The 15,744-nt window shown below is 49.7% G+C and overlaps 1 protein-coding gene across 1 annotated transcript in view; it reads right to left on the reverse strand.

Moving 5' to 3' along the window:
• The window catches only part of LOC144159837 (protein Skeletor, isoforms B/C-like), a 56,606-nt gene that overhangs the window by 35,674 nt on the left and 5,188 nt on the right, over window positions 1–15,744 (reverse strand). The window contains exon 2 of the mRNA XM_077691507.1: window positions 968–1,049. Within this exon, the coding sequence (XP_077547633.1) occupies window positions 968–1,049 (82 nt within the window). The remainder of the gene's footprint in view (window positions 1–967; window positions 1,050–15,744) is intronic.

Below are 15,744 nucleotides of genomic sequence, written 5' to 3' on the forward strand. Positions count from 1 at the left end.
CATGCGAGAGTGGCACCACTCTTCGGCAATGTTTGTGGTGGCTGCTGTGAAACGCGCAATCTGAGGATAATGTCGGCTTAGGCAGCGCCAGCTGTGGTGCAAGGGCTTCCTTTGTCGCTACCGCTGTTCGCAAAGTAGCGCAGATATTCAGTGTCCCGAAACCTGGATTCATGTGGTGCGGCCGCCTAAGCACACTGTTAGAGTGGACTGAGTTGGTGCATATAAGCATGTCTTCTTGAGATTTTAGTGCAAAGCTTTACCAAGTTCGGTCTGTGATTTCGTGAACGATGCGGAAATGACCGTTTGACCCGAGACACACCCCGGCGACATACCCTCGAAGCGCATCGCGTGATTCGCAGGGCCCGCTGTTGGCGCCTGCGAACGCCGACAGCGGTCGCCACCACCGCTGCGGCCGAGGCAGCCAACCACCGCTGCAGCCTCATATGCATGCGCGCTGGGTCGTTTCGGGCAACCTGACTCGTCTCGCGTCCGGCAAAGGGGAACGGTGCGTTACCCATGAATGAACGCCGCCTTCGCCCGGCGTCCTCCCGTGAGCGTTGCAAGGAACCGAACGGCTTTGAGACGTGGTCGGCAGTACAGCTACGTCAAAGGTTAACGAAACGAATCCGCAATTCAACCTTTCTAAGCCGAGTTTTTGCTTTGCATATCCAAGGTTAGCGGAGCTAACCTGCTGCCACCTCTAAATTACACTATTCTTGCATAATAACAGAGTTAAAGCTGGGCCGAAAAATTTCTCTACAAAATCGACCAAATATTGTTGAATTTTTATTTTACCATGATGATACTTTTCCTACTTTTTATGCCATTTTGAATAACATATCTTAAATTTCAAGCATGCGAACACCAGTGTCCATCACTAACAATAATAAAAATTTGTGCCAAATTTTCAGCCAACCTCGTTAAGTAGTATTACAAATCGCTTCGTATATAAGCATTGCATCATTACCTGCCGTGCTCGTCAGGGATCGCCTTGCCGGATGTCTCATCCGCGCGTGGATTACCTTTATCGGCAACCCAGAAACGTGCGGCTGCAAAAAAATAAGTTGTAAACAGACACGTTTGTGTTACAACGGTCATGCTCAAAATTTATGCTTTGATGAACACGGAACGTTTGGTACTGAACGAAACGGGTGGAGAACGCTTTTCGCGATGTCATAAAACGACACATTAACAGCGGTCCTCTTCTCCATGCCGTAAATTTCCCCGTGAACTTTGAGTTAGCTGGTAGCTTTGTCTGATTCGCTTTCACTTTTGTACCCGTGCTTCTAGCTGACTGAGCGGTTGTGTATGATTTCTTCATTTTGACATTTTATGACGTTTACGGGCTTAATTCTAGGCCGGGAAGGAAAAATGAGAGAAAATGCATTGGACGTGATAACGTAGGCCTGTCTTCGCTCTTAAAGAATAATACGGTTTTTATGTCACGCCCTGTTTGTGATTGGCTAAGAAGACGTGACGTACACACCATAAAGAGTTAGTAACACATTCGCAATTTTAACGAGCGTAAAAGTAACGCTTTATTGCGTAGCAGCTTGCAATTGGCGGCTGCCGTCACGGTAACATAGGGCAAAACTTCTCGCCCAACCTCTACGCCATGAAACCCCTGTGAATTTGCATCAGAGGCAGTTTCGCCCCACACGCCGTGTAAAAATGTTTTACCAGTAATATTTTTCTACTGCTTCCCATTCTGCATTACCGGAGTAAAAAAATAACGTCTCTTGCTTTCGTTTTACGCTGGGAAATAAAATATAAATTATTTGTTTGATCTAACTGTGGCACAACGGGGCAGTACAAGCCCGTCCATTAAAAAAAATCCAACGCATGGCATTTGTCCGCACTCTTGCGAAAGCTGGTGGGTCACATTATCGAATTCAAGAAAAAAAACAACAAAGAAAATTGACTGTCTTTTTCATTGCTGCGCCGATTCAGTTCGACCTGGACGAATGAGTGAATCGGCGGAATGGGTACGCCACATCGTTATCAGGCGTAGCGTTTCGCTGCCCTTACCACGCTATACGACAGATGGTCCCTGCCTTCTTTTTCTGTGATAACACGATAAACGTGAAACATAGCAGATGACGATAGCGTGGCGGCAGTGACGGCAGGAAATGTGGTCATGCAGCAAAGCATGCATTGAAGCAGAGACTCAACTAGGGGTCCTGTTCTCGACTGCCCAAATTCTCAGGCAACTCGCCATGTTTTTTTTGCGTAACCACGACGTAAGCATTTAGTGACGTGATGCACATATAGCTATGACGACATGCAGTGTAATATAAAGCTTCACTCATAAAGATCGCAACCAATGTATCTTATATTGCGCATAAAATATATAAAAACACTTGACACGTACTATAAAAATTAAGGCGGTAGCTGAGGCTGCCAAGAGAAACACATTTCTGCAGGTCAAAATTGGCGCCAACACCACACAGCGATCGAGTAACATTGGTCCAAAAACGACCGAAAGGCAGATGTTGAGCTAAAAAACATCACTTTTTACCCCATCTATTCATTTCTTTCAATCACTTTTAGTAACATAGTTGGGCTCTCTGCTTCAATGCAAGCTTTGTTGCGTTATCACCTTCCCGGCTGCCACCGGCCCCACGCTATCGTCTGCTTCTATGTTACAAGTTATGGCGTGATCACAAAAGACGCGGCCGCGACCATCGCTTGTATGACACATAAGAACAGCGAAGCGCTAGGCCTCATAACCGTGGAGCGCACCGATGTCGCCGATTCACTCATTTGTCAAGCTCGACTTAAATCAGCGCGGTAATATAAAGAAAACTCTAACTTTTCTTCGTTTCTTTCTCTTGAGTTCCATCATGTGACCCAGTATTTACTAGAAGTGTGGACAAATGCCGTGCATTGGGTTCCATTTGTCATAGATAGGCTTGTACTGCCCTCTTATGTTGCTGTTAAACAAATGATTTTTATTTTATTGCCAAACATAAAAGCCAAATACTGCACGTCATTTGTATGCTTCGGGATCGCTGACTTGGAAACAGTCGAAACTATTATTTCTTTGGGTAGAAAACGTGCTTTAACCAACGCGTCATGCGCAACTGTGCTGCTGCAAATCCCCGGACATTTTGCGGCGCCGATGGTCGGCAAAATTTTGTGCCCTATTTTGCAGCAAAAGCAGCCGCCATTTTCCAGCTGTTACGTAACATTACGCCACTTTACGCAGGCTGAAATTGCCAATGTGTGACGAGATCGTTCCCGCCAACTGTTTACATTACGTCGCACCTTCTCAACTAATCACACAGAGGGCGTGTATTACAAGCAGTATTGGGCGTCCTCGATTACCAGTCTCGGATCATGCGCGGACTGCCCGAGACACGGTCCACCGCTCGATTTTTTCATGTATTCCGGTGGGGCATCCAGTCCGAACGCAGACCTCGGACTGCCCGCGGACCATCCAGGACTGGTAAATCGAGGATGCCAACTGTTGCACGGCCGGGGTAGAGCGGCGGCGTGCGCGCGTTGGTACGGCATTCGCAAGGGGCCTTGTCCAACCCTCGGCTGCTGCGAGGAGCGGCGCATCGGGCCCACTCTGTTGATGCGCGCGTCTCCCAGCTAAGCGCCGCTGCTGCTCTTGTTTTATTTTCATTTTTCGCTACAATCCTGGGTACAGGCCTACGCACAAGAGGGGCAAGGGGGGAAGTGATAGGAAGCAACGGGCCAAGAGAACAACTCCATGCCCATCAACGAATAATGACTTCCGATGATTATTTTTGCGCAGCACACTGCAGACCAGCCATACGCGGCTTCGATGTATGTGTGCAATTCCTGTAAATAAATTAATGAAATAATTAGAAAATAAAACCGAGCACGGCATCATCCCTATATATTACTAGGTTTGGCTTTTCCTGTTGTGTTTTATTTTAATTGGCCAGCTTTAGGGAAAATCACCAAGGCGGAGTAAGTGTCCGCCAAGGAGAATTTTGTATCCACCTCAATGCAGCCGTACGGATAAAAAGGAAAGCTGTACAGCTTACTTTCGTACAGCATACCAATGAACCAGAAAGGCCCATTGGCAATCCCTGCGAGCGACTGCAGACAATTGAAGAATAAAATATTCTTATAATAATAATATTATCGTCTAGTGGAATATAATCGTAATTCCTGCAACATTTTCCGCCCGTCCCCTTTCTAGGACGCACCCACAAATCCGCCCCTGCAAAAACTCCCACCCATCCACTTTCTAGGATGCACCCACGAATCCGCGCCTGGTGGCGAATAAGTGGCCAACATCGTTGTCTGCCTTTGCAAGCAGTAATTTAAAAACTTTGTCGAAGCCCGGCGTCCAGCATGCATGTTTTACATCAGTAATATAACAAAGCTACGAAATTCTCCTCCGATATGATCGCACTTAATCTACATAAGCTAGAACGCTCCGAAAACAGCCCGCGCGAAAACAGAGACTGGCCTGCATTGTTCTCGCCGGAGCTGCGAAGGCCGTATCAACAAAGCGCGCGCTGCCGCTCTAGCGCGGCCGCGGTTGTTGTCGAATAGCAAAGACAGGCCTACGTTGTTATGTCCGGTGCATTTATTCTAGTTTTCATTCCCGGCCAAGAATTATGCCCTTCCAGTAAAGATAAATAAAGCGAACTTTACAACTGTTGGCAGGAAACGTCATGAAATGTCAAAATGACAAAACCACACACAACCGCTCTGTAAACCGTAAGCACGTGAAATCCAAAAAAGACTTCCTGGAAATTGCTCAAGTCCCCAGGTATTTGTGCAGTCGAGAATAGGGTCCACGTGACTAAAAGCGATTGAAAGATATTTATAGATAAGGTAAAAAAAGTGTGCGATGCTCATAGCTCGACACACCGCCTTTTACTCGCTATTGGATCAACGTTACTTGATCGCCTCATGGTGTTGGTGCAATTTTAAAGCAAAGCTTTTTACCTCTAACCCCCAAGGGTTCTTTCGCGACCGTTGGCGTCAACAGGAAACTCCCGCGAACAAATAAAATAATTTATTGCAACCGCCAGGAATCGAACCTGGAACTAATAGAGAAACAAAGCCAGAGCCCGTTGTCTTACCTATTTAGCTACGAGCCCACACGGAGACGGGGAATACAAAAGGTGTACTCACCAAGCACATCTACGGGTTTAACCCATGCATTCTCGCTGAATGCCACGCGATAGAGTCACGGGACCTTTCGCGCCGCTGTGCGCTGCGCCCACGGCACGTCTAGCGCGCATTGCGCGTATGCTATGAGTTACAAAAATTATAGGAAGCTTATACCAACCCAAGGCACCATAATTCTAGTACGCCGATGTGCTCAAGCCTGTGGCTTCCAGTGTTAACGTAAAAATCTCAGCTCCCTGTCGTCCGCCCTTACGCCAAACGACACTTCAAGGAACACATTCAAACACTACTTGGTGGCCAGCCCATTACTCCAACCACAAGCATCAAGAACCTGGGGTTACTTCTTCAGGCCAACACCAAGAGTGACGTATCCCTGCAGCGCCTTAAACACAGAATCTGTAAAATCATGCACATGATCAGGCGAGTTACCACCAAGAAGCGAGGCCTGAAGGAATCCAATAACTTTCGATTAATTCAAGTTTTTATCCTCTCGAGAATCACTTACGTCAACACCCTGTCTTCTTCTCTGCAAGGAGTACCTAAAGATGCTTTAAATAACGATTACAACGGCTGTTGAGGAAGACATTGGTCTTCCCATGAGTGCGTCCACAGAGAGGCTGCTTAGCACGGGGCTTTACAACGCGGTGTAAGAGCTGATAGAAGGCCATCTTTCTATCCAGAAGCTCCGAATGAGCAGAACTGCGGCGGGTCGCCGCATCCTTCACCAGATTGGCTGGGTAGCAGGAAATGTCACTCCGCTTGATGTACTCATAGACGTTTGGCGACAACAACTAAAGATGCTCCCTTAGCCGACAAGCATGGGCTCAAGCGCTTAAAACCACTCTCGGTGGGGATCATGCAGTTATTCTAAACAGACACCTGACAACATCGAGGACAGCAGTACACCATTTTCATGGCTACCTCCAGAACCAGCCTCCTTGCTTGTGCATCACTCAAGATGAAGACATGACGGCAGCAGAAAAGGCAGCCATCGCCTTGGCTCTCACTCAACTAGGGGTTCGTAAAGTAGTCACCAATTTCCTACAAACCCACCTGACCTATCAGTCCGATTTGGTGTTCTGACCTGCACTGCGTGTGCTAAAAAAACTCTCCAAATGGTTCCGATCAGCTGATCTGGACACCCGCTCAGGCTTGCATAGAGGGCCACGAATACGCCCACCAAGCTCTCACTTTTACCCCCCGTGCTACGGAGCTGCACGAGAACAGTCACCCCATTGTCTCGTTCAGAGACGTAACCCAGCATTATCGCCTTCTGAGACAGACCCTACCTTCGCCTTACCCTGACCTTTTTTATATAAAAACAAAGTACCGTACGGCTCATACAATCCGGCTCCTTCCCACACCCGACGCGTCTTCACTAAACGCATCCAAATCGCTACGACGCTGAATGTAAATTTTGTTCAGAAGTAGGAACATTCTGCCACGTAATCGGGGTGTGCAACCTTAGCCCTGAGCACCGTCCTCTCTTTCCGTCAACTATCGAACAAGAGCAATGGGAGATGCTGCTGTCCAGCCCCTATCTGCCTACCCAGCTTAAGCTGGTGGACAGAGCATAGGCGCCGCGGACTGATTGAAGTGAAGAAGAAACCCCTCCCCTGGGCCGCACTGTGAGCCGTTCAGAAATCCGAATAGAAATATTTCCTCCTCCTCGTACACCTCCTTCTCCACCTTTGCCGCCGATCTCGTCACCTACGTCCACGGCAGCAGGGATGAAGAAGTGAGAGTGTCTAACACGGGGTTTAAGCTTAGTTCAATTTTATATAAAAAAGGTTCCACTCATTTGCTACACCAATACCACTCAACCAACCGCCGTTCATGAATCATGAATTGATTTAACCTTATCAAGGCTATTACTTTTAGGTAATAGAGGGTGTGGTTATTGCATTTCACTTCTCTGGTTTCACTATTTGTAGAGCCACGTGAGGGAATTTCCAATCACATTCACAGGGTGGATTTTGGCGATTTTTTTAACCTGAAGTGTTTCTCTTGTGACCTACGCAGCCGTCCCATTTTGTATAATACGCGCCATTTGTTTTCATACCTTTTACAAATGCACAATATTTGACAGCTCTGGTGTAAGCTTTATGACTATGGCGTTAAATTACCCAGCACGCCATCAAAGCTATACGTCCATCACGTCATTGATTTCTTATATCTTGCTTAGTCCCAAACATGGCGGATTCACCGGGAATTCATGCTGTCGATAATACGGCCCTAAAATCCTGGCTCAGCAGGAAAACTGCTAAAATCATGCCCATGCCAATTGGCTGGCAATAAAATAAATTGGCACAGCGTCGCGGACGTAACGTCGCGAACGCCAGAAATCAAAGAAATCACAAAGAAAACCTTCCTAGAACTTTCCAAATCCAGTAGATGAATTTCCTTTCGCGCCAATTTATTTTTGCCGCGTTACCCTGCTCGCGCCATTCGCCGGCTCCTTTTGGTACTTTTGAACTTGGAACACTGAATAAAGCAAGTGTTTACTCGAATACATTTTTTTAAAGCGCAGCTTTAATATTTGATCTCCCCACTGATAGTTTTGTACGCCAATACACTGAGATGGAAAGAAAACTTTCTCTGATGATGATGATGATGAATATTAGTGGGTAAAGTAAAAAACAACCGCTTCCCGTTGCCGTAACCGTACCAGTGTTCCTCATGTCATGAAACTGGCGTTATACGATCGCTCCATTTCTGACTTTGCAGTAGGGTTTAATCTTGTTTATAGCGGGGCTCTAATGTCGTCACATATGCCATTGTACACGAATATGATCTACAGGAAACCAAACGTTATTTGACGATGATGATGAAATATCCTGCGTGAAGTGAAAAAAAAAATACGCTATCCGTCGCCGGAATCGAAAGTGTGCACCTGGCATTAGGAATCCGGTGTTTATCCGACCACTTCATTTGGATATGGTCGAAGTGGTGTGGAAAACTCAGACGACAATGAAAGAATCCCTAGCGAGACGAATCGGGCTGATCTGCGCGCTGTAAGCTATTATCCATAACACGTAGACGTTAGGCCTAATTTCCGTTTCGATGTTTACAACGCTAGGACAAATTTCACATCTTAGTGTTTAACACGTCAAACGGTACCACTAGAAAAATGAAGGAAGCTCACAGTAAAACTTAGGCTTGAAAGCTAGCGAAGCTGCACCCAACCTACACGGCCATCACGAAGGTTTTAGTCTAGCATTGCCGCCGATTTGCTTCTTCCCTGCGGCAACGACCTTTACTCCATCTTTGTTGCTATAAGTGAGGGCTTGTTTCATTTTTTTGTTAACGATAATCATTGAACATAACGTTGGAGGGGCGCATGCTATTACGTGTCTTTCTCGTGCCGGGAAAGTGTTCCCACGATTACGGCGAATGCTGGAGTCTCGTTACGAGCAAGTGGTGTCAGGATTACGGTGAGCGCTGGAGTTTTCTTTTTGGCAAATCGTGGCCAATATCCCTAAGTGGTATGCTTGACTTGCCAAACGTGCGCAGGGGACGCTGGGCGGTCGTCGCGAGGCACGCACCCGAACGCGCCAGCGCTCGGCAATTTCTTGGTACATTTAAGTGCGGACGATTTGCTAAACAGCTTCGCTGTTAAAAATTGTTCACTGAACGCCCGGGTTAGTGCCGTACACCCTGAACCAAAACGTTGCGTCTAAGGTGTGCATAACCGAGAGTTGCACTGTGTATTCTAAAACAGTGGTGCGTTACTTACAATTACTTATTACGAGATACATTGTGAGATAGATAAAAATTACGAGATAGAATTAAGGTAGTTTCGGTCGCTGACATCTACTCGCAAGCAAGAACAACAAACATTGGGTTACCCAAAGGTTCTATTTTGGGGCCACTAGTTTTTATGTTATACATTATTGGTTTTCGAATTGTATTTCCTCTCTCGCTCTCTCACTCTCTACCACTATGACAGTACTCTTTCGTAATTGCTAAATTAAATATCGATCCTCGTAATTTGGTAAAGTAGTTTAATCTTATTAGGTTAAAAATTAAGGCTTGTAAAAAACGTTTTTCTCTTCTGCTCCCACTACAAGGCCATAGCATTTACAGCATCTGTTACAAACGGTAAGCAACAAATTTTTTCTAGTGAATACTCTTTATTTTTAGGCACCCTACTGGACTCCAACTTTAAGTATCATCATATTTTTAATATAAAGAAAAATGTCTTACGGCATGCGCATCCTTATGCAGCAGTATCTTACTTGAGCCAATCAGTGCTTATGTCACTATACTTCTGTATTCATTTACAAACAACGTATTGTACCTCATGCTCTGGAAATACATACGACACTCATCTTACGCCATTAGACATTAAAAAACAAACTATTCGAATAATCTCATCTAGTTCGTATAACGCAAATGATCATTCATTGCTTTATACAAATAATATTTTCTTTGTTTCCTAATGGTTAGTTATAAACGAGGTATTTTGTTGTTAACGATGCTTCGCAATTAGTGTCCATCTATCTCTTTTTTGGCCGCTAGCCTTGTTAATACTACCACCACTAGGTTTGCTTTTTGAACAATGTCATTTTACCGAAAGTAAAAAATAACTCCTCGAAACAGACACTGCACTTCTCTGCCATATCCCTATGGAATTCTTTGCCGCCCTCTATTAAGCCTTCCAATACATTACACAAATTTAAACAAGAAAAAAGTGCAACCTCATGTTTCTGCTTTAGACATAACCAATATGGTTTCCGATGCTTTGCTGTTTTGCGTTTCTCTTAGGCGATTCTGTACAACTATTGCTACCATTTACTTTCCCCTATCGAATCTCCTGTACATCATTCGTGTACACATCTGTTTTTCCCGTCATTTGCAGACATTATTCAGGGTTTTATACGTTCTTTATTGCAGGAGGTCCCGCAAAAGTTTCCGACCTTGGAACCTCCTTCTGTATATAACCCCCATGTACAATTTTTATACATTGATTGATTCGTTGATTGATTGATTGATTGATTGATTAATTGATTGATTGATTGATTGATTATCGATCGATTGATTGAATGGGATGTCGTTGCTTTGAAAATGCAGTCGTTTTCCGGTTTCCCCGACTGGCTCCCATCCTAGCCGGTGAGAGTTGACACGGGGGTCATGTCTCACAGAGGGTGAACGGCACTTTGACGGTTGCTTGGTCACTGATTTTCCATTTGTAGTCACAGTTAAGCGACCGATTGGGAGGTCGCTGCAGATGGCATCTACTTGACGAGATGAACAGATTCGTCGTAGGTAAGCATAGGGCCTATTTTTCGCTCGTGGTGGTGGTGGTGATTTATTAACAAAGGAGGGAAGAGAAAAGGCCTGGGGATATTGTTAAACTCAACGGGAAGTTCACCCTCATACGACCCAGTCCAGGGAAGGGAATTGGGGCTTCAAAGGATAGGAAGAGAGAAGGGGGAAGAGAAGAGCGGTAGGAGAGTGGGAGATAGTCTATATCGTGGTCGTTTAGTCCATGACTCGATGGCTACAAACGCAGCGCTAGTCCTGTTGTAACCAGGAAGTTGACTAGGTGCTGGAAGACCTCCCGTCGGATGGCGTCCGGTCCCGTGGGGAACGGAAAGTCTTCTAGCTTGTGGCTTGGGGCACCGAGTCGGTGGAGTTCGGCCCGGAGTTCTGCCCGTGCGGTGTCGTGCTGCGGGCAAGAGCACAGCAAGTGCTCTAGCATCTCGGGCTCTGGGCAGTCGGCGCAGGTGGGGGATGCTCGGCGGCCTTGGTGGTGCAAGCGTGCTCCCACGTTGCAGCAATTGAGCCGCAAGGCGAAGAAGGAGCGACCGGGCGTCTCTGCTAATGCGTCCGGCCAAGACCCGTGGGGCCTGGCCACTGACTACTCGGGCATCTGGATGCATGGCCTCCACCACTCGTGCCAGGATAGTCCTTGCAGCGTCAAATGACACCACATCCCGGGAGGCTGGAACCCCTGCCTGGCGAGCAGAACCTTTGGCCAAGGCGTCTGCAACCTCGTTGCCCGTGATGTTCGCGTGCGATGGCAGCCAGTGAAGTCGCAGCGGACACCCCTGCGCTTCCACCGCATGAAGCTTGGCTGCCAGCGACCACTCAACGTAGCCGCTAGAGCTGGCTGGCTGGTCGGCGGCACGCAGACGGAGGAGGGCAGACCGTGAGTCAGTCAGGATGATGGCCCCCCGGGCTTGGGTGCCCTGCTTGAGAAGAAGATCTGCAGCCAAGTGGAGTCCACCCAGCTCTGCGTGGGTGGATGAGGCAGGGAAGGGCAGGCTGCACACCTGGCTGGTGCCAAGATCTAGGGCCGTGCAGGTGGCTCCGGCTCTGCCCATCGACTGTTGTACAGATCCATCCGTGTACACTTGCAGATGTCCGGCCGCGTCGCCCTGCAGCAGGGCAGCCACCTCTTGGTGGACGGCCTGGGGTGGAGTCGACCTCTTACTACGGACCCCCGGCAATGTGGTGACAATGCGTAGAGCCTGCCCCGAGCCTAGGGGTGGTGGCTCCAGGCGTGGCCGCTGCGGCAACACGATGTGGCTCTCGTACGTACTGACCAGCATGCCCATCCGAGAGTTGGGCCGGCTGCGGTAGCGCTCAAGGAGTGCCACGCCGTCAGGTGTGCCCTGCAGGCGGTGGATGTAGTGGAGACCCACCTGCAAGGCCCGCATCTTGATGGGCCAGAAGCCTGCCTCCGTGTATGTCGCCGCCACCGGAGATGTGCTCGGAAGGCCCAAGCAGAGGCGGATAGCCCGGCGCTGATCCACCTCCAGCTCCTCCCACCGGCGCGGCTTGAGTTGCACTAAAGGCAGAGCATAGAGGACGGCGGACGATGCCATCCCGTGGAACACCTTCAGGGCCACGGTGTGTGTGCAGCCCTGTCCATGCGCCAGCAACCTCCGCACGCCCTGGTGGACCCTCGTGGAGCGTTTCCGAAGCGCCTCCACCGCAGGTAGCCAGGACAACTGGCAGTCGACCAGGAGCCCCAGATACTTGGCGCTAGTGCACCACGGAAGAGTCTGACCGTTCAAGGTGAGCGGCGGTGTCGTCTTGCGTGCTCTGTAGCCCCTCGAGTGGAAGATCATGGCCTACGTTTCGTCTCGGACAGCTGCAGGCCACGGCTTGTCAGGAAGGCGGCGACTGCCCACAGCACCCCCTGGAGCCACGCCTTCACCTTGGAGAGTAGCCTCGTTGGTCCGTGCGCCCAGATGGCGATGTGGTCAGCATAGACTGCCATCCCCACTGGAAATGCAAGCCCAGCTGGGATGCAGTCCGGGAGTGGAGCCAGGACGAGGTTGAAAAGGAATGGGCTGAGCACACTCCCCTGGGGAACCCCCGAGCTGACATCTCTTGGGCTGCTCGTTGCCCGGCCCACCCTGACTCATAGGGTCCGGTTAGTCAGGAACGCCCTCACGTATCTTCGGAGGTGCCCCGAAACGCCCATGCTGTCCAGGGTGTCCAGGAGGGCCGTGTGAGGGACGGAGTCGAAGGCCGACCATGTCCAGCCGGAGCAAGAAGGCCACCTCCTTGTCGTGGCGGGCCTGCTCCAGCATAGACACCACATCTCCCAGGGAGTCAGCCGTGCAGCGGTGGCGCCTGAAGCCGCTTTGCTGCTCCTTGAAGACGCCCCGACGATCAGCAATCCACTGGAGGCGGGTCAGGATCGTGTTCTCCATCAGCTTTCCCGCCGCGGACGTCAGGGAGACCGGCCGGTACGATGCATGCTCGGTGGGCGGCCTACCGACCTTCAGCACCGGCCTGACTAGGGCCACCCGCCAAGTAGGTGGAAGGCTGCCCTCCCTCCACACCTGGTTTAAGCGCTGTAGCAGCGGCTGCAGCTGGGTGATGTCCAGGTTCCGGAGCATTTGGTACGTCACCCCGTCAATACCAGGGGCGCTTCGCCGCTTGGGGCATCGATCCAGGGTGGCCCTAAGCTCCCAGAGTGAGATGTCAATACCCTGCAAATGGCCACCACTTGCGGGTCCTGGGGAGCCACCGGAAACACGTGCACCTGGACTTCAGCGGCGGGTAGAGCCGGGGTGAACTGGTCGGCTAGCCGCTCTGCCAAGGCCTCCTCAGTGATGCGCAAGGAAATGGCCGAGGCCAGCAGGGGGTGCCGGTTGGTGTCGGAAGGCTGGAGAAGGGCCCGGAAGACTCTCCAAACTTTGGCCGGATCTCTACGTCAGTCCATGGAGGAGCAGAGCGACTCCCAGCTCTGCCTCCGCCGCTGCTTGGCTATCCTCCTGCACTGTGCATCCACACGTCGGTACGCCGTCCAATCTTCCGGACGCCTGCTCTGGATGGCCCGCCGTTGCAGGTGGTTGCGCCTGGCCCGGAGTCTCAGGAGCTGCAGATCCGGTAGTGCCGTGTAGAGGGGTACCTACCCCCGCAATGTCGCCTTGTTGGCGCTCTGCACGACAGCTGCCAGGAAATCGGGCTCTGGGTCCTCCAGACGCTCTGCCATCTCCTTGCGGTAGGCGGTCCAGTTGGTAACGACGTAGACCCTGGCGTCTGCCCGCCTGCGATCGCCCCTGGGGGTGACCAGGATGGGGTAGTGGTCAGATCCCCAGGTGCTGGTGGCGGTTTCCCAGGTGTAGGCACACCACTGGGACACCAGTGTGACGTCAATTGAGACAGCTGGACCGTGCCCAAGGGACCAGGGCGGGTGAAGGTGGGGCTGCCTGTGTTGGCCATGAGCAGTCCGCAGGCTGTGGCAGCATCGAGTAACTCTCGCCCCCTGCGGGTGGTGCGGGGGCTGCCCCAGGCTGAGTTGTGCGCGTTAAAATCTCCGCACACGACAACGTCCGGGCCCAGGTGCACCCGCTGCCATCCCACTGCTGTGGCATCCCAGGGCCGCGTTGGACGGACGTCCAACGCGTCCCTCTCCACTTGACTTCCTTCCCATTGTGCACGTAACTCGCCCGTGACAGCCCGGGGAACAAGGTTAGGTCGATAACCGGTTCTACAACGGCCCCTTGTAACTTGTGTGGTTCGGAAATGCCGTGGGTCACAGAACCCTCAAACCATAGCCACCAGGTGACCCATCAAGAGTCATGTGTGAGCAGCTCATTCGTCAACAAAGGCGGGCAAGGTTTCATCATCCCATTGCAGCGCAGTATGTGCAACGAGTGAACACACCTACCATTGATTTATGCCCATGTAGGACTAGGTCGAGGATGTATTGTCCCAGCCTTTCTTATCCATTTTGCCTAACTGTTTGCCGAAAAAATATCTGCCTGGTATAAGTTTTTCCTATGGGAAGAAGGCTTAGCGGTGTGCTCTATGTGATAAACAAAAGAGTATGCGACATGTTTACATCACCCCAGCAATCAATTTTTTTGTGCTGGCCTAAGGAGGCGGCCATCTCACATCTTTTAAATGTTTATATGTTATTATTCCTTTTGTTGTTATTTTATTCGCAAAATCGATGGAGCGTGTAATATATACTTTCGAAGCACTAAACGATAACGGCATAAGCTCTGCAACGTGAAAATTTGGGATCGTTGTTGATGCTTGTTGAATCACAGCGCCTGCGAAGAACACGGACGACAGCAGGAGGACACAAGAAGCGCTGATTTACAATAGAAATTATTTCTTTCCTGTTAGCTCGCAATATAAACGAAACCGCAGAAACAACACATGAACAACAGACATAAAAACCGTCACCAAATCCTGAACTTATATTCGGCACGTGCCGTATGCTTCAGGTGAGCCCGCACTTTCAGTTATAGCCCTATAGCTGGCGGTGTAGTTAACTGCACTCTAGAAGGAGATACAGTCAAACCCGATTATAACGAACCCGGATAGAGTGAATTGTGTTATATATCGAACAAAGAAAGACCCGTTACGAATATCCAGGCAAAACATATTCATTATAACGAACTTCACATCTGATACATCGAACTAAGCGCGCCTAAAATTGCCATCAAAATGCACGGTCTCGGAGCGGTCATCGAGATGTTGATTAGCTGCGATGGAGATGTTGAGCCTCCCATGGAGCGACGTGACTCCCGACCGATTCCGTAACTGTTTCCGACGCGCCTGACTCACTTATAAACGTCCAGTCAGCGAGTCCGGACCAAGATGAAAGCATCGATTAACTGTGAGAAGAGCTCGCCAACGTTCCCGATGTTGTGCTCAAGGGAGTGCCCTCCGAGGATTTCTGGAGTGTCGACGACGACGTTGCTATCCCTGTGAGCCCCTCGGACACCGACACCGTCACCGATGTCATGGCTGCTGGCGCTGCTGGAGGCACCGAAGAGACGGAGGATGTCGCGAGTGAAAGCCGTCCGATGCTTAATGAAGCCCTTTCGGCAGACAGTGTGCTGCACCAATATTGCTTCGATATTGAAGGACACGGAGTGCAACTGATGATAATGATGTTTTATATAGAGAATGCTGTGCTGGTGGACGCCGCCAAAACGAAAGTGAAAACAAGAATCACCGCTTCCTTAGGGAAAGTAGGTAGTTACAGCGGAAAGTATCTTTATATCTTGCAATAAATAGATAGTTTTGTCTTTGGTGATGGCATACTTTATTGTGCTCGTTTCTGCATGACGTGATGGCAGCAGGTTGGGGTGAGGGGAGAGTTCCCGCGTATTGCAAACTCCTAACAAAAACTCGTCATAG

The sequence above is a fragment of the Haemaphysalis longicornis genome, unplaced genomic scaffold (genome assembly GCF_048455015.1).
Source record: "Haemaphysalis longicornis isolate Haplotype H1 unplaced genomic scaffold, Haemaphysalis longicornis Haplotype H1 scaffold_10, whole genome shotgun sequence".
Lineage (NCBI taxonomy): Eukaryota > Metazoa > Arthropoda > Arachnida > Ixodida > Ixodidae > Haemaphysalis > Haemaphysalis longicornis.